Below are 19731 nucleotides of genomic sequence, written 5' to 3'. Positions count from 1 at the left end.
AAATATAAGTATTGAATATCTTAAAAAATTAAAAAAAATATTTCTTAAGCAATTAGAATAGTTATAAATTAAATTTAATAATTTTGTATCTCGCGCTTAATCCTCTCGTGTGTTATTTAACATAATCATATCTTATAATGGGATTCCAATTATTTAAAGACAAATCAATGATGATAAGCGATGCGAGAGAAAAAATTAGGATTAAAAGTTAAAAAATAATCACAGTTAATTTATTTATTCATGGTCAAGATCTTTCCATGAGATATTATCATGTTAAATATTATATGCGACGATCCATTTTTATAAATGTTATACTTTGTTAATTTGTTTATTGATAATTAAGATCCCCTCATTTAATATTATCATGTTAGATATTATGTGAGGATCCATTTTTCTCATGCGTGGATAAATGTTAATACTTTTCTTATTATTAGTAAGCATTTTATGTGGGGATTTAGATTCATGTGAAAAGTGGTTATGTGATCACGTTATTTGATAATAATTATTCATTTAAAAAGTATACAACCTTCTGTCTCTTATCTCATATCAATAAATGATTGTGATCAAATAACATGATGACATAATCACTTTTTTACATGAAATTTTTATGATTACACTAATTACGAGGGACGTATATAAATTGGGTTTTATTAATCTCATGTTAAAGGAGATAAGTTATCTCATGTCATAGAGATAAACTTGTGGGCTCCACCACCTGAAAAAAAAGTGACACAGTTATCGAAGGGTATGTAGGAGAATTTTTTTTCATATATAACATAAAAGTAGTTTTTCCATATAAATTACAGTAAAAATGTTTAGAGTTCATGTAACTGTGTCATCAATAATCATTGCAAAAAACGGAGCCTTGACAAAGGATTAAGGAATATCACAAGCGCATTTATTAAGTAATATTAAGTGATAACTTTTAAATTGATATTATAAAGAATTAAAGATTATGGTGTTGCTGTATTAATTTTTTTTAAAACTTTTTTTTTGGTATTATTATATATGATGACAACACATTTTTTTATAAAATAATATAAATTATTAATTTTGATAATTGTTTATTTTTTAAAATAATATAATAATATTTAAATGACTAACATAATATCACGTTAATTTTTAAAGGAATTATTTCAATATTTAAAAAAAATAGATATTCATAACTATACATAAATAATATGGGGCAAGATGATCTTACACTGGTGTAAGAGTTAGAAGTTTTACCCTCAATCTTGACTATTGATCCATTTGTATCCAATAGCTCACCTTACTAAAAAATTTGAGTTCTTAGATATAAGTGGAATTGACGGACAAGATTAAGAGTGTAACTTACACGGGTGTAAAATGATCCTTCACCCAAATAATAAAATTTCTATTACAGTATTGAATAAGTTATTTTTAATTCTTTAGTGTCCTAAAAAGCATGTTGATAATGATAGGTTAACTGTTCAATTATCCTCTATTTGCGTAATGCGGGAATGCGGCAGAGCTCATTCCCAATACGAATATTCGAATCTCCTCCACGTCAACTTTGACGCAACTAATCAACGGTCAGTGATAAAGGAGCATGATTCTGAAAACATTCGCGAAGCACAGAATCATTCCCCACTTTATCCGCGACACGATAAATGGATAGTGTTGCGTTGTAGCCTCCTCTCTTTCTCTCCCATCTGCGAAAGCTTAGGGAGACCAAAACAAAACATTAAAAAAACCAAAAAAAAAAAAAAAAAAAAAACAGAAATAGGTCATCTCTAACCTTAAACCCCTCAATTTCATGTGTCGGATCCTGTAATTCGGATCCCCAGGACCCGCTTCTAGAACCTCGTAGTTCCAGTCGTTCGATCCGGTTCGGAACGCCATGACCCGGCGTTGCTCGCATTGCAGCCACAATGGCCACAACTCTAGGACCTGCCCCAACCGGGGGGTCAAGCTTTTCGGAGTCCGATTAACCGACGGGTCGATCCGAAAGAGCGCTAGTATGGGCAATCTCACTCACTATGCTGGCTCCGGGTCCGGACCCCTCCATGCCGGGTCCAATAACCCGAGTTCTCCCGGTGAAACTCCTGATCACGCCGCCGCCGCCGCCGACGGTTACGCCTCCGAGGATTTTGTTCCTGGCTCTTCTTCTAGTTCCCGTGAAAGAAAAAAGGGTACGATTCTTCACCCCCACCTTAAGAAAAAGCTTTTTTTTTTTTTTTTTTTACTTTTCACTCGAGTGTTATTTGTTGAAATTGCATGCAAATTTTTCGACTTTGATTTGGGAAGTATTTAGTATTGTTTTGCATCGTTGATGAAACTAGATAAAGCCAAGTATATTGGATTAATTATGTGAGCTTAGTTTGGATTACTCTGTATTTACGATTGTGACACAAAATCCTTTTTTTTTTTTTTTTTTCTGGGGTGGTGTCACTCTGGGAATAGCTAGACTAGAAAGGTACATATTAACTTTATTAGATGTTGTCTTTTTTACGAGTGAATTATTGGAATGCTTGTACTAGATATGCTTGGTTGCATAATTTATGAATCTGAACAATATTGTATGTTGGCCAATGAAATGGATAGATTTAGTTACAAATCTCAAGTCATGTGCTTTAAAAACAAGTCGCTCATATAGCTGACGGAAGTTTGTCCAATTTCAGACTAGTCTGACCCATGAAAAAAGAACAGGTTACCGAGCCCTTTTAGCCGGGGAGACAACTTATGTACCAATAAAAAATAAAAAAAAAATAAAAAAAATCATTCTGCTTGATTTCAATTGGTGCATGTGGTGTGTGTCATATGCATATGTTTTACTATTTCAGTTATAAGGAAATTGCTGCTATAGTTTTAGAACAATTTTGTTTATAATAAAAAGATAGACTCCAATTAGTTCAAAGAGGTTTATGTAAGTTTAGCAAGTCATTGAATGCCGACTCTATATTGATTTGATACTCATGCTGTGTATCAAAAGATTGGGTAACAAGCATGCTTGCAAGTTGCAAGCAGCAAGACATTGTCTTGTTTGGTCACAAATTGCAAATAGGATATCGTCCCATGTAGAAATCTGGCTGAGAAAGTCAGGACACAACTAATACACCTGTAAGCTGTTGATATCTTAACGAGATTGGGTACCTACTCTCCCTCTCTGCCCCCCTCACCCAACCATAAAAGGGTCTTGAACCTCTTATAAGAAAAGGGGGCTTGCCTTGTGGTTCTTAAGTCATGTTATTCTTCTTAAATTGACTCCTTGTTAAATCAAGGATACACTTTGTATAGGTTTATATTTTGTAGTTTTGTTTTCCTGTCTTATCCTTGAAGGTGGAGCAATTGATAGATTTTGAAAAATCAAGGTTCATTGTTGGGGTGGACATGGTGTGTGGAGGTGGGAATAGGTCAAGTGACTAATCAAGGCTTTTTTACAAGCTCCTGATAAGTCTGGGGCTTGTAAAGACGCATATTTATTTATTACTTATACTTAATTTTAAATTTAAAAGGCTTACATAATTGAAAAATAAAAAGTCCAAGTTTCTTCGCCTAATTGAAGAGTTTTGTATAATGTAAGCGTTTAAATAGGCTTGCTTTCAAGCCAAGCTAGACTTTTATATTTTTACCAAAAAGCCAGGTTGATCCCAAATAATAAAGCCTATAACGTGATACGGCAGGCTATGGACAGTATTTTGCAAAACAGGTCTGGCCCTATTTAAGCAAAAGCAAAACATAGCCTAGCTTATTTCCACCCTTAATGATGTGCATAACTGCATATTATGCAATATCCATTTTTTAGTGATGATTTCTTAGTGTTTTTTTTTCACATTGCACATAGCTTCGATCAGGCTTATAGATCTTAAATGATAACATGTCTAACTTGTTTCCTCCCCAAATGATGTGTAAGCATTAGTTGAAGGTGCATTCTTCAGTGGTAATTTCTTTTTTCACATTACACGTGGCTCTGGTGAGGCTTACAGATCTTAAATGACGACAAGCCTAAAATGAATTTCTGAGGAGTTGCATTTTTTCAAGGTCTGATTCATAATTATTTTTATATGCAGGAGTTCCATGGACTGAGGAGGAACATAGAATGTTTTTACTTGGATTGCAGAAGCTGGGCAAAGGTGATTGGCGTGGAATTGCAAGGAATTATGTTATATCAAGGACACCTACTCAAGTGGCCAGTCATGCTCAGAAATATTTCATCAGGCAAAGCAATGTGTCTAGGCGGAAAAGACGGTCCAGCTTGTTTGATATTATTGCAGATGAAGTTTGTACCCTTATATGCAAATACTATGCATGAAATATGTGTTTCTTTTACATCAAGATGCATAACATATATTGACGTTGATGCCACATAATCTGCTCATGGCCATGATAAGATTATCCAAATGTTTTTCTTTCTTTAAAGATATTGTGTGACCTGTTCTTGCTTCTGTGAGGAAGAAGTTAGTTAATCTCATGCACAATACAATGATGTTAATTTGTAATTTGTGAAAATTGTCCATATCCTTTCTTCTTCTGCAGCGGGTTTGACAATTTTGGATCTTGACTGCCTCACAGTGCATTAAGATAATGTTTCTTTAGATTATTTATAAAATCATGGCTCGGGGGTATTTCGGAGACATTGTATTTTCTCATGTGATGCAATTTTGAAATCCATTATTAGAAATCTATAACTTTCCTTGGAACCTTCTGATTTTTCTAGATTTCTTGTAATTTTATCGTGATTTTGCAGGAAGCTGACACTCCAATGGTACAGCAAGACTTCTTATCAGCTAATCAGCAGCTACAAGTTGAAACAGAAGGCAATAACTCATTGCCGGCTCCTCCACCCCTTGATGAAGAGTGTGAATCCATGGATTCCGCTAACTCAAATGATGGAGATTCTGCACCATTAAAGCCTGACAACACACAATCTTCATACCCCTTACTATATCCTGCATACTATTCTCCATTCTTCCCTTTCCCTCTACCCTATTGGTCAGGATACAGTCCAGAGCCCACCAAGAAGGAAACACATGTAGTGCTGAAGCCAACTGCTGTACATTCTAAAAACCCAATCAATGTCGATGAACTGGTTGGCATGTCAAAACTGAGTTTAGGAGAGACTATTGGTGACTCTGGCCCCTCCTCTTTGTCTCTAAAACTTCTTGAAGAAGGACCCTCAAGACAGTCAGCTTTTCATGCAACTCCAGCATGTGGCAGTTCAGATATGAATGGCAGTGCCATCCATGCAGTTTAAGTGTGTCTTGTGTTTTGAGGAGGGCACTTTTCTCTGAGCATTATCTAAGCATTGCAAGGCTCATGAACGTGGTCTTGTGTTCATCATGTATCTGGTTGTGGGATGATAACCTTTAATAATTTTTTCTTTGCCCATTCATAGGGATTAACCTAGTTTGTTTCTTTGCTGGTAGGCAGTGGCAGTAGCATCTAGGAAACTTGGGTCTAAACCAAAACTTTATGTTTGTTCAGTAATTTCATTTCTCAGGGTTATGTAAAGTTGATTGTGCAGTTTGACAGTCTACAAGTTTGTGCTCTATAATATAAGTGCTGGATTATTAGGTTTAACGGTTTAATCTGGATTTAATCCTCTAAAACTCAGTCTCTCCTTAATAACCCGAGTAGAACAGGACAAAATTGAGCAAGAGCCCCCTGCAAATCAAAAGCACGAAATATAGCTGCATGCAATGCTATGCACTTGATTAAGGTCACATTAGCAAATTCATTAATGTATAGTGGTTAAATTAAAATTATACTTTAATTCTTTTGCTGCCATGGAAAATATGTATCCATTCGTTCCTTGTTTAATGGTCCGCCGTCCACATAACAAGGATTTAGAAATTAGAACTTGGTAGCTTGGAATCATTCAACATATAATGTGGCTATTAGTATAATTTTTTTTTTCTTTTGGTACTTGTACTCAAAATCTATTATTACGTTATAAAAAATATTCAAATTTAAAATGGTTTTTTTAGAAGTTACACTTTTTCTAATAATGTGATTAATAATAGCGTAAAAAATTTACAATAATAATATATCAAATTTTATATAATTAAAATTAAATTTGTGTAACTATATATTAAGTATAAATTTTTTAAAATGCGTCTTGAAACAAAAATAATATTTATTTTTTATTTTAATTATTTTAAAGGTAAACTTTTTTTAAGTATAAATTTTCTTATTTTTTTTTTTTTAAATAATGGGCCCATTGTTTCTCTGTGTTAGCAGGAAGTTTGACAATTTTCTTAAGAAAAGCAAATCCCTCATTTTAATACCAAAATATTAAATCGAGTGCACCTACACTTATATACGACTGAAAGTAACCAGATATTAATCCTTAAAGCAAAGAAAAAATATTCATTTACAAATTTACAAACTACACTATGTCTGATCGGTAATATGTTACTCAAAAGTGTATTATCAGTAAGACATAGTATAATTTGTAAAAGTTTGTAAACAAAAAATTTGTAATATAACCTTCTACTAAAGCAAGTAGTCAAATACCTACTAACTTGACAATTTTCTGAGTAATTTTAATGTCACTTGAAACTTTTCGAGTTACGGTATTTGCAATTGCAAATACAGTTTATAACAACGATTTGTTTTCAATATTTACTTCTATTTATTTTTAATAATATGATTCTCTCGTATTAACAAGAAACGAGCATCTAGAGTTATATTTTTTTGCATAGGTTAAGTTGAAAAAAAAATTTACTCGGGCAAAAAAATTAATTTATTGTTTTTTTAATAAAAAATTACGAAAATGTAGTCGTTTTGAAATTATTTACGCAAATATAGTACTCAAACTCGCCTACATGTGGCGTGTTCCAATTGAGAGAGACACGCCCATGTGGGGCGTGAGTCATACGAGAGATATGCCCACATGGAGCGTGACTAGGAGAGAGACACGCCCAAAAGGGGTGTAAGGATTGTTGTTAAAATCTCGATTTATCATTACGATTTTACGTTTTTACGATTTTTTTCATGAAAACAATTTTACTAATATTCCAAACGCTTTTACGTGTTTATGATTTTTTAAGATTTTTTTACATTACGATTTTACATTTTGCGATTTTTTAATCTCCTTCCGATTTTACTTAAGATCTCGATTTTAACAACATTGAGCGTGAGTAGGGGTGTTAACGAGCCGAGCCGAGTTTTGCTCTTAAAAGGCTAAGCCTGTGCTTAAATGTGTCAGCCTGACCAAGCCTGTTACCTGTTAAAATATAATTATTGACTTGTGGCCTGACTTATTTACAAAAAATAAAAGCCTGATTTAGCCTGTTAGCTTGTTTTAAGAAAATAAGACAATAAAAATTTATCCAAACCGTATATATAATCAACAACACTATTAATTCCATAAATATTCATAAATTCAAGTTATATCAAAACCGCATAATATAGAACAAAATCATTCAAAAACTCTGTTTAACCAATAAAATGAGATGAAATGGATTGAGGAAAAAGAGAGGGCTATTACAAGCAGTATAAAAAATATAAAATAAAATAAAAAAATAATATACTAAGCCGGCCTGAGAGGCTCTAAGGCCGAGCTTTGTTTTCTCTTTATTAATTTGTGTTTAAACGTTCTTATGGTATCATTGTTGTAAATTCAATTTTTTTTTACAGATAAAATATGGCAAATGAGGTGTGATTACGTAGATTTCGAAAAGTTATGTGGAATAAATTTTTTTTACCTAATTCGGATATCCGAGTCAAAAGTTATGGACTTCCAAAGTTTTACGGTCAAACTGTTGACTTTTATGCTATGTGGCAGCACCTGGTGAAAAATGTCCAAATGAGGAGTATCTCTCTCCTAGGTCACGCCCAAATGAGGAGTGTCTCTCTCCAAACGATCACGCTCATGCAAGACGTGTTTGACTGCTATATTTTCGTAAATAATTTCAAAACCACTATATTTTCATAATTTTTTATTAAAAAAGCAATAAATTAATTCTTTTGCCTTTTTTACTCACCCTAATTCCCTCAAAACAATATACTTTTAAGATCTAATAATTTAGTGAGAATTTTTCACGTTGTAAAAAGTTTAAGCTGTTTCTTATGACATATTACATATGTCAATTTTTTAACTTTTCAGGTTAGTTGGGTTGATGCAATTATATTCACGGGAATTTTTTGGTTGGTGGACGTTGGTGCCATTGAAATATCTATTAGTTTTGGTTGGTTTTCGGATTATATAAATGGAAATGCATCTATTATCTTGTAGGAACCAAAAATTTTATCATGTTAAGAAAAGACAAATCAATTCATTGAATAAAGTGTCATATCACTATTTTTAATTCTTAATATGACAACAGAATTGATTCCTACAACATGAGGGATACATCCATCATGTTGTAGGAACCAAATTTTTTATCATGTTAAGACAAGACAAATCAATTCATTGAATAAAATGTCCCATCACTATTTTTAATATTATATATATCTTGTCTTTTTCTTAATATGACAACAGAATTGGTTCCTACAACACGAGGGATATAATCTTCGTTTATATATATATATATATATATATATATATATATATATATATATATATTTAGCATAAATATTTAATTATATGAATTGTTAACACAATTTTTTTTTATTTAATATTTAATGATGTTAACTTTACATGAGTTTTCAAATGTATTAAAAAATGTAATAAGTTGTCGTTAAATAATATTATGAAACAGTTTTACATGCCAATTTTTTATTATCCAGAAATAAGCAAAGCTAAAAGTGAAAAATGGAATTGAACAAGTAAAAAGATCAATCTCGAAGTTGAAAAAGAATAAAAGAACAAGAGACAAACCTTAAAATGTAACGGATAACGTCGGAGATTCGAATATACTTTGAAGTCTGCAGTTTGAATTGACAACATCGCAACAATCACGTGCGGAAAATAAAAGAAAATAGTAGCATCAAAAGAAATTTTTTTTTTCTCATTTGTCACAATTTTTGGAAATTATTAGTTTCTTATTTTGCCAGTGTCGCAAGGATAAAGGACCCTATGTTAAAAACAAAAAAATCCATGTTCGTGCAAATTAAACTTATAATAAAACATTGACATTTTAATAAAAAATTCTTCAACCGTGACACTTCGACAATTAAAATACCAAAACTTCTTATCCCAAATTAAGGCGATTTCGATTTCTAACGTGAAATAAAATTAGAAAACTCGTGTCTGGGACTGCAAAGTTCTGCCGAACAAAAAGAAAACTCGTGCTTCGGAAGTAGTGCCTGAAGTCTTGAACCTATCAAGCTTTAACAATATCTCAATAATATATTTATATATTTTCTTTTCCAAAAAAAGGAAAGGAATTAAAAAAATGCAATATAAAATGAGGAATAGGCGTTAATTACTGGGGTCATTACACTTGGTAGTTGGGGCAGAGAAAAAGCAGAACAATTAGCAAATATTGTAACTACTCATTCTTCATTCTTCGAACCGAATAGCTAGCTGAATAGAGTTTAGTCTCAGCAGTGAACAAATTGTTAGGGTTTCGCATCGCTGAGAGAGAAAATGGAAGGCGTTGATCACTTGTCATTCGAGAGGAACAAAGCGCAGTTCGATGTTGACGAGATGAAGATCGTGTGGGCTGGTTCTCGTCACGCTTTTGAAGTCTCCGATAGGATGGCTCGCCTGGTTGCCAGCGATCCGGTTCGATTCCTACTTCAATCTTCAATTCCGTTCGTCCTGTTACATTTTTTAAATGATTGAGCTTAACGTGTCTGCAGATTTTGGAACAGTAACAGAAATATATCAACAATTCTTATTGCTATTGCATTTCTTTTTTTAAATTATTTTTGGTTCTTGTGTGTTAAATTATGTGTTGCTCCTTGCTCCTGGTGTGATGATTTGGTACGGTGTAATATTAGGAAATGCAGATTTTTTATGGATTAAATTAGCTTTTCAATGTTGAGCAAATTTATTCATGGGAGAAGTAATAATTTCATATACTTTAAAAAAAAAAAAAAACCGTGCAGGAAATAATAGTTGTTAATTGTGAAGAGATTGAGTAAAAAATTTGTGAAATTAGTATTGCTCGAAATTGTCTGAGTATAAGAAATGGATTGTTATAAGGTTGCCTGGTACTTATTCCTGGCTTCCTGATCTTTTTTCTTTTATGGGAGTTTGGTGATGAATGATGGTTTTGACTTCTTTAAGTGCCTGAGACCTTGATTGGTTGTCTGTCATCTCTAGGTATTCATAAAGGATAATAGAGCGATGCTCGGTAGGAAGGAGTTATTTAAGAACACTTTGAGGAAAACAGCTTATGCATGGAAAAGGATTATGGAGCTCCGTCTTAATGGTTAGTCTTCTATTCTTTGTGTAGTTTGCATTTGGGGTTTTGTTACTTTCTTCAATGGGAGATTCTCTTTAACTGTTTTACATGAATATTTATCATACAGAAGAGGAAGCTTCTAAGCTTAGATCCTTTGTGGATGAACCTGCTTTTACTGATCTTCATTGGGTACAATTCAATTTCTTGTCCTGGTGGCATTATTTTTAATATCGTACTTGTCTACAAAGATATATATGGATGAAATTTCTCGTGAGATAGATCTAGTCCAGAAATTCTTTTGCAGGGAATGTTTGTTCCTGCTATCAAAGGACAAGGCACCGATGAACAGCAGCAAAAGTGGTTGCCTTTGGCTTCTAAGATGCAAATAATCGGTTGCTATGCCCAAACTGAACTTGGCCATGGATCTAATGTTCAAGGGCTAGAAACAACTGCAACATTTGATCCCAAAACAGACGAGTTTATAATTCATAGCCCCACATTGACTTCTAGCAAAGTAAGTAAAATGGGAGATAGCTTTTGAGAGGCTATTGGTCTTTTACAATGCATTTACATGATTAAAGATTCTAAAATTGTAAGCTGTTTCTATGTTCATAAATAAGCACAATCAGGGAAAAGCAGCTTGTACCCTTTTTTGATATTTAGTGTGTATACTTCTTTGGTATTTAGAAAACACGATACCTTTGGATATTATTATCACTCTTTTGATGCTGATTTAAACAGTGGTGGCCTGGTGGATTGGGTAAAGTGTCAACGCATGCTGTTGTTTATGGCCGCCTAATTACTGATGGTCAAGATCATGGAGTTCATGGTAAATACGAATTTTAATCACCCATATTTTGTCTGTTAGGTTCAGACTTAAATTAATTAACAATATGTCCAATTTGAAGGTTTTATTGTCCAGCTGCGGAGCTTGGATGATCACTTACCTCTTCCCGGAGTAACTGTTGGTGATATTGGAATGAAATTTGGAAATGGAGCTTATAACACCATGGATAATGGGGTTCTAAGGTTTGATCATGTACGAATTCCAAGGAATCAAATGTTAATGAGGTTAGTTTTGCTTTACCTGTTTATACCTCTCATCCTTCACGAAGGGCAAATCCCTTGCAATGATCAAGATTGGTAAGCCCATCGGGCCGCACAGTTGTCCATGTACCAATAGACAATTCGCCAGTTAGTATGGCGCTTGCTTCTTCAAGTAGAACAAGGGTTGAGGTGTTACACGAAATGCTGGAAACATATTAGTATCTTTTGTTTCATAGTCAGGAGTATAATAAGTCAATTTATAATCTTTTAACACCTTTTTTGAACCCAACACTTGCTTTAGTCTCTGTTTGTGGTGACATAAGTCACTCCCTACAACTCATGAATTTAGAATTATTGCAACAACAAGGTCTACTCAACATGACTTCGGAAGTTATTGAAACCTTTCACTTGATAGGAATCTTTAACAAATGATCAATTAATATTATCAATTAATCCGAATGATTTGTTTGTTATTACCATTCCATTTTGACCACATAACCATACCCAAGTTCCATAGCTTTGGGTTCGCTAGCCTTATCACAATTTTCATACCCCTTGAGGGAAGTGTCCTTCCCTTTTAAACCAGTTGTGGGTGAGAAGGGATTAGAACCTTGACATCGTGGTTTGTGGCCATGTTCTCTAATCATCCGAGCCACAGACACCATCAAGTCTCCACTGGATTTGTTTCCCGGAGTAACCTAAAAAATATAATCATAGTTGGTGTTTTTGTGGTATTTAATTCCTACATTATTTGCAATGAATGTCTAGCCCCTCCATTCACCATCCACAAAATAATAATACTTACAACAACAATAACAGATTTTAGTCATCTTCTTCAGTGAATCCACTGTTGGAAGGTAGATTGGTGAAGGTATTTTATCTGAAAATTGAGATAAATATCAAATTTTAAAGGGATGATTTGTGATATGATAAGCATATAGTAACCTGACTTTTTTAACTCATTTTAAATTGCATAGTGTGCTTATCAGTTTATGTCAATAGATTCAGGGGATGACTATGCTTTTTTTAATCTACCAGGGTTTCACAGGTTACAAGGGAAGGAAAATATGTACAATCCAGTGTTCCTCGACAGTTAGTTTATGGTACTATGGTATATGTGAGACAAACAATTGTATCTGATGCATCAATTGCTTTGTCGCGAGCAGTTTGCATAGCTACAAGATATAGTGCTGTTCGAAGACAGTTTGGGTCGAATAATGGAGGTCTTGAAACACAGGTAGGCTGTGAAAGCCCTTTGTTGATGCATAATTGCTGCTGGAGCAGTCTTATTTTATCAAGATATGCTACGGGATTTTTTTAAACTTTTTTCTAATAAAAATGAATTTATAGAATGCAATAAAAAGGGGGCTGAACCCAAAACTTACAGCATACAATTCAAAAATCAGCCAGTTTGCTTTGATCTGAAGTTGCTGCTGATTTAGTATGAAAATTTTAATCATGACTTGACTGTCTAGATTCACAGAAGTCACACATTCAGCTAACATAGACTGTTTTATTTAATTTCTAATGGGAAGGTTGATGGGTTTCCTACTCATCTTGGACATGAAACGTATGATATTGAAATGTGTATTTATGTCTATTGACCAATCAAAATAAGAATTGGGTGTTTGGGTTTGCAACTAGGGGTGTAAATAGGTTGGATTGAGGTTCGGTTTAAATAGGTCAGACTTATGTAAAGTATTTTAAGTCTGGCCTGGCTTGTTAACTTGGTGTAGGCCAAATTATAAGTTTGGTCTGACCTATATTTAAAAAATAAAAGTTCTGGCCTAAGCCTGATAGCCTATCCAAGTTTATTAAACATTCAAGAATTAAAAAAATAATAAAAATAATATTACTTTGTTATTCAAAACTATTTAAAATAAATAATATGATATATGCTAACTTGTAGTCTTATAGGGTAAGACTTGTAAAAGAAAGCCTGTGGCCTGCTTTCTAATAGGATTTTTTTTTGGCTTGAGCCTGTTCTATTTTACTAGATATAATAGGCCAAGCCTGACCCGTATTAGGTTACGGCCCTTGATTGGCCGTCTAGTCTATTTACACCCTTATTTACAGTGTTGTCTTTATAAAAGTTTAAAAAGCAATGAGGTGGTGGGTTGGTAATGTCTGTGTTTTTGCTGTAATTTTCAACCTATATCTCATTTATCTATTCTGTAATGTGTGCGTCTCACTTGCTTCTATCTGTTTTTGTCTAGGTGATTGATTATAAAACACAGCAAGCTAGGCTCTTCCCTTTGCTGGCCTCTGCTTATGCTTTCAGATTTGTTGGTGAGTGGTTGAAATGGCTTTATACGGATGTGATGAAAAGATTGCAAGCCAATGATTTTTCAACATTGCCGGAGGCTCATGCATGCACTGCAGGGTTGAAGTCCTTGACTACTTCAGCAACTGCTGTATGTGATTACTGATGACTAATGTTCATTACTCTACCATTTGATTTTAGTTACCAAATTTAATTGATTATTTAGCAGCCTTATATAGAAGTAAAATATGGTTTTACTTTTGTTCATTTGAGGGAATTTTTCTTGCCTTATATGATGTTATGTAGTCCTTTATCGAATTTCTCACAAACAACACTGACAGAACACCTTCCCTGATTTATGATCTTTTTAATGCCTCCTTCCGTTACTCCTCTTTACATGTTAAACCTCATTATTTAGGGTAACTTATGCTTCATCAGATTTATGACTTTTGTCTAACTTTTTTTCTTGCATTTTATTTTGTTGTTTGAAATATGTTGATGGTATATAGGTGTTGTTGGGTGTGATTATCAGGGATAAAACTTTTAAATGAATTGTGTGCACATTTATGACCGTGATTCTTCATGCATATTAATTCTGCATCTCACTCATTGTCAATTTAAAGTGAAATTTCAAAAGCCAGGTGCATTGCATTGCATGTTGTGGTTAAGGTATTTTGTTCACTCAATTATACATCATATTTGTTTGTTGGATGACTGACTGGATCAATAATATTCTCCTCATTTAAATGTTCCAAGTGTCTCTGAAGTTATTGTTGTTCTGTTATTATCATTTTATAGTGTCCTCATCCACGACGTTCACTTTGTAACATCTTTGAATTCTTTGAAGTTCAAATTAAGTTAAATTCACTTCAATTTCCAGGATGGAATTGAAGAATGCCGAAAACTATGTGGTGGCCATGGTTACCTTTGTAGCAGTGGTCTCCCTGAATTATTTGCAGTCTATGTTCCTACCTGCACGTATGAAGGAGACAACATTGTGCTGCTTTTACAGGTTTTTTTAAATGTTAATTATAGCTCATAGCATGTGTATTATTAGTTTATACACTTTGAACCTCTTCCTTATTTGTAAATAGGACTTGCCTGCAGTATTGCTAGTTTTCAATGCGTTCTAATACATTGTTGTAACATCTGCATTTTTGGAGTAAAACCTTTGTATTTTTTTATATTGGATTCCATAAAAACAATAAGTTATACGATTTTTTTCAGTTTAAGATTTCGGGGCTATCAAGTCTGTAGTATTTAGGATGGTAAGAAAGTCCTAAAAGGATAGAAATAACTAAAATAATCAATCACTAGTTATTCTTATCTACTCTCATGCGGCTGTGTCTTCATACTTTGTACAAGTCTTCTCACGTGCTCCTTCTATGCTTCTGTGCTTCATTCATCTTGGTACAGTCTGATTTGTGAGGTTTATTGGATATTATCAACTAAGAATGATCTTGAGTTGTTTGACAACTTCTAGAAAATCCCTTGTAGGTGGCAAGGTATCTCATGAAGACTCTTTCGCAGTTGGGCTCTGGAAAAAAGCCTGTTGGTACAACAACTTATATTGGCCGAGTTGAACAGCTGATGCAATATCGTTCTGATGTTCAGAAAGGTATAATGTATAAGTGTATTATGAAATTGGATTTGGTTGAGAATATGCTAATTCTAACCATATCAATCTGTTGATATCCCAAATCTAATACAGTTTGAGATAATATTATTAACTATGCCTGTATATTGGTTAGAATATCTTAGATATTTGTAGTGCATATCCTGTATATAGGATAGAATCAATTAGGAACTAATTTAGGATTGTATATCTGTATAATTAGGATTGAATCATTGTAATTAATACAAACACTAATATATATAGAGACTATCTGGATAGTCTAGACACAATTTTATCCCTAGTCAGATTTTTCTTAGAATTCTTAACTTGGTATTAGAGCAGGTTTTGGCCTGTCTTTCACAACAAAAGCCTGAATCTGCTGCACCTGGTGCTCAGCTGCAAATCTTTCTTCTCCATGCGTCAATACTGGCTGTCTTCCTTGCAGCAACTCTTTCTAGCAAGTTTTTCTGATGACCACGAAAACTTAAATCTGGTCTTCAAAGCCTTGGGAACAAAAGCACTCAATCTTAACCATCCAAACCCTCAAGTTTTGTCGCCATCTGTCTCGAAGCCCACTGCACCCGAACACCTTTGCCAACTTGAGGGAGTATGAGCTACTTTTCCAGCAGCATTCTTCTACAGACTCGTACAAAATTACCTTCACAAGAAAAGCTAAGTATTAAACAATGGGAACTATAACCTGTGTACTCGTCTGGTTAAATAGTTGCTCAATGAATTGAGCTTGTGTGAATCACAACCAATGAGACTCATATGTAGCAATACATATATCTTACAATTGTGTCTTTCATGAAAGAACTAAGCACACTAAGATTGATTGCCACTTTGTTGTGGTCCTTGTGGAGAATATTCAGTTTGGAGAGATCGCAACAGCATTGGTAAACTCTACTGAACAACTTGCAGACATTTTCACTAGGGCCCAATCTTGGGTCAACTATATACATGACAAGCTTCATGCATGTGATATATACACACAAGCTTGAGAGGGAGTGTTAAAATATCTTAAATATTTATGGTCGTGTACCGTGATATATATGATAAGACTGCATGTAATCGACTCTTACCTCTACCTTCGCAAGTTTGGGAAACGTGTGTACCGGGTTTAGCCCTTTGCCCTTTATTTATGGTAGCATATCATTATATATGGTAGAATCAATTAGGAGAAATCTTTGGAACTAATTTAGGATTTTATATCTGTATTAACACTAACATATATTGAGACCGTGTATTCACTGTCTAGACTTAATTTTATCCCTAATCAAATTGTCCTTAGAATCTTTAATTGTACAGTTATTTTTATTGCTTGCAGCGGAGGATTGGTTGAAGCCTAATGTAGTGCTGGGAGCATTTGAAGCCAGGGCTGCTAAGAAGTCTGTTGCCTGTGCTAAAAATCTTACCAACTTTACCAATCCTGAAGAGGGTAAATGATTCAACCTTGCTTTAATTCACAAGCTATATCGTCGTATCTCTTGTGGTTGATTTCTTTTCTTGGTGATTGGTGGGGGAGACTGCAGGACCCCAGTTGACCGGGGAGTGGTTTTCCTTGACTGATTCAACCTGTGTCATAGAAGATAGAGATATAAAAATCTTTTAAGTACATATGTGTATATTGTAATTAATACAACATGATCAGATATGATCATTTTAAATGCTAGTGGTTTTTTTGGTGGCAGGTTTCCAAGAACTATCAGCTGATCTAGTTGAAGCAGCTGTTGCTCATTGCCAGTTAATTGTTGTTTCCAAGTAAGCTTCTTCCCAATTTCACTTGTCCCACATTATGTCTGTCGTTTATCTGTAGTGTGACGAATTGTCCTTTAAGTGAAAAGCCTTGTAGTGAAAGGAGCCCAAAAAAAATATGCAAATCAATTGTTAGTTTAAGATTTCAATACTTGATGCTAGTTTTTGCATGGATATTCTACATTTAAGTTGACCAACCTAATGCCTTTCAGATTTATTGAGAAGTTGCAGCAAGATATACCTGGAAAGGGAGTAAAACAGCAATTAGAACTTCTTTGTAGCATTTATGCTTTGTTTATTCTTCATAAGCATTTGGGAGATTTTCTTTCAACTGGCTGCATCACTCCCAAACAGGGTTCACTTGCCAATGAGCAGCTGAGGTCCTTGTATTCACAGGTTTGTCCTAAGCGATTGCAACTCATTGGTACCTTCTGGTGTATAGGTTTTTATTATACGAAGCTGATTGATTATATGTTTGGTTAGGTTCGTCCTAATGCAATTGCGCTTGTTGATTCGTTTAACTACACTGATCACTACCTTGGTTCGGTTCTTGGCCGCTATGATGGGAATGTGTATCCAAAGCTGTACGAGGAGGCATGGAAGGATCCATTGAATGATTCAGTTGTGCCAGATGGCTTTCAAGAGTACGTTCGACCAATGCTGAAGCAACAACTTCGGAATGCTAGACTCTAAAATAATTTTATAACTGGACTGTTGATTCCGGAGTTATGTGTACTTTCAATTTGAAGTCGGTATTGAAGTTGTAGGGAAGGAAGAATAAAAATGTTATATACAAGTAGAAATTCACAAGAAATTTTATTTCCATGGTGGCTACTCATGAGAAGAGCTTGCCATTTGGTGCATTTGCAACATCATACATTACATTATTGATAATTGGGGCTAATGTCAATTTAATTTCCATTGCATGGTTTGCCTCGGCTTCAGAATGGGACATAAGCAAAAGGCCTACTAATTTGGCGGAATAGATTGGCCTGTTTGCCGTCTATTTTCTTTTCATTATATATGTAAGAGTTGATCTTTATCATTTTATCTTTGATAAACTATATATATATATATATATATATATATAACATCCTAAGCAGGAGTGCAGGATTTATTTTTCAAGTATATTGTGTTCCCTTCTTTCCCTTCCCTCATTCCCGTTCCAACCCGAAAGAAAAAAAGTTCCAGAAGCTACATACTTGCATAAATTTACATATATTCTATATCAGTTGGTTTAGTGAACTCTGAAGATTCTCAATCTTTGGAATCAACTGAAGTGTTGCGCAATAACTGACTAATCGATAAAATGATAATAGCAAATGTTTAAATAGAGCGTGACCGCTATTATCTAATTATTGCAATTTTACTTGCGAAGACGAGAAGCCGAAGAAAAACTACATTCTAGAGAACAAAACTAAATTTTATTTGCTGTCATTTGCTAATAATGATAAGGGAAATGTGTTTATCATGTTGCATGAGATAGTTTGTCTCATGCATCACACAAAAGTGCATGAAATTCACTTTTTTTCTTTTTCTCTCTCCTTCTTAGTGGGTCCCACTCACTTTTTTGTGTGTTACATGAGATAAATTGTCTCATGCAACATGAGAAAAATCTAACCCTTAAAGTGTAATACTTTTCTTATGTTAGATAAGAAAAATATTATCTCCTATTCAAGCAATAAGAGAAAGAAAAAATTGAAGGTGAGAAAAAAAAATTGTGGAATCCATTTAAAAAATATGAGTATAAGAGATAATACTTTTCTTATGTAACATAAAAAAATATTACCTTTTTTTAAAATATATCAAACCCATAAATTTAACCTTACATAAATTACACGTAAGCGAGTTGAGTTGAATAAAAAAGCTCCGCCGACTCACTTATTTGAAAAGTAAGTTGAATCCAAATATATTCTAAACTTAACTCAACCCATTTAAAAGAATATAATGTTTTTGTCGGTAAACATTCAGATGAAATTAGACATCAGTATCTTATTAGGGTTAGAACCTCAAATCTCTTTGAAATTTTTAGAAAAATTACATATTGGCCACCAACGACATCCTCACTATAAACTTTTTTAAAAGATCTGGTACATAGTACATTAATCTTATGGGGACTTTGAGTTATAAGTTAGGGTATTACTTCTCTCATGTAGTATGAGAAAAGTTCACTCATGTTAAGAGACAAATAAAGTAGGCCCCACCAATTTTTAGAAAAAAAAGAGGCACATTTTTTAAAATGAGAATAATATGAAAGATCAATCTCATGCAATATAAGAGTATGATTTCCCTATAAGTCAGCGTTATTAAACCCAGACCGACCCGGCCGGGTCAACCCGGGTTCCGGTGACCGGTTGGAGTCACCATTCAGACTGGATATGCATTTAGCCTGTAAAGACCCGTACGACCCGCTCGATTTGTTACGGATCTCGTTGACCTGCCGAGTTTTTTCTCGGGTCTGGGTGACCAAAATGAAAAAGAAGCAGAAAGATCTTCCCCACCGACAAGCTTTATGTAGAAGTTACAAGCTTCACCGCCTTAGGAAGAGGGGTCGCCGGTCAAGAAGAAGAGATGGGAATCGATGAGAAGAAGAAGTGTTGCCTTGGCGAGCTCAATGTGTCTTTAGTAATGGCAGTCACCATCACAGGACCTTACAGAAAGTTGTAAGCTTTGCTTACATTGCCTCCCTTGTAAGGGTTTTGCCCCAAAACACAATAATCTGATGTTTTTCCATGTATATCAAGTGGTTGCCAAATGGGTATGCTCCAGATTCAGCATTCCATGGAAATAGT

The 19731-nt window shown here is 34.1% G+C and overlaps 2 protein-coding genes across 4 annotated transcripts; both read left to right on the top strand.

Annotated features, from left to right (window-relative positions):
- The first annotated feature begins 1672 nt into the window (after positions 1-1672).
- LOC133284065 (transcription factor KUA1-like) lies at positions 1673-5484 on the top strand. 2 transcript variants are annotated; one of them, XM_061481027.1, is made up of 3 exons: positions 1673-2153; positions 4032-4240; positions 4709-5484. In XM_061481027.1, the coding sequence occupies exons 1-3, from the start codon at positions 1862-1864 to the stop codon at positions 5213-5215; spliced, it is 1008 nt and encodes a 335-aa protein (XP_061337011.1). In that variant the 5' UTR covers positions 1673-1861; the 3' UTR covers positions 5216-5484. The 2 variants fall into 2 exon arrangements, with proteins under 2 accessions (XP_061337011.1, XP_061337012.1); XM_061481028.1 differs by having other exon boundaries at positions 4032-4244; positions 4713-5484.
- Positions 5485-9362: 3878 nt separating this feature from the next.
- Positions 9363-17963, top strand: LOC133284062 (peroxisomal acyl-coenzyme A oxidase 1-like). Of its 2 annotated transcripts, none has more exons than XM_061481024.1 (14): positions 9363-9595; positions 10178-10286; positions 10387-10448; positions 10564-10773; positions 11001-11088; positions 11168-11330; positions 12345-12543; positions 13523-13720; positions 14450-14581; positions 15067-15187; positions 16512-16622; positions 16876-16945; positions 17152-17335; positions 17423-17963. In XM_061481024.1, exons 1-14 carry the CDS (start codon positions 9497-9499, stop codon positions 17630-17632), a joined length of 1956 nt encoding a protein of 651 aa, XP_061337008.1. In that variant the 5' UTR covers positions 9363-9496; the 3' UTR covers positions 17633-17963. The 2 variants fall into 2 exon arrangements, with proteins under 2 accessions (XP_061337008.1, XP_061337007.1); XM_061481023.1 differs by having other exon boundaries at positions 9363-9634.
- The last annotated feature ends 1768 nt before the right edge of the window (positions 17964-19731 follow it).

The sequence above is a fragment of the Gastrolobium bilobum genome, unplaced genomic scaffold (genome assembly GCF_033153095.1).
Source record: "Gastrolobium bilobum isolate Gb01-03AN ecotype WA unplaced genomic scaffold, APGP_CSIRO_Gbil_v1 utg6668, whole genome shotgun sequence".
Lineage (NCBI taxonomy): Eukaryota > Viridiplantae > Streptophyta > Magnoliopsida > Fabales > Fabaceae > Gastrolobium > Gastrolobium bilobum.
This window is presented reverse-complemented; position numbering and strand designations above follow the sequence as displayed.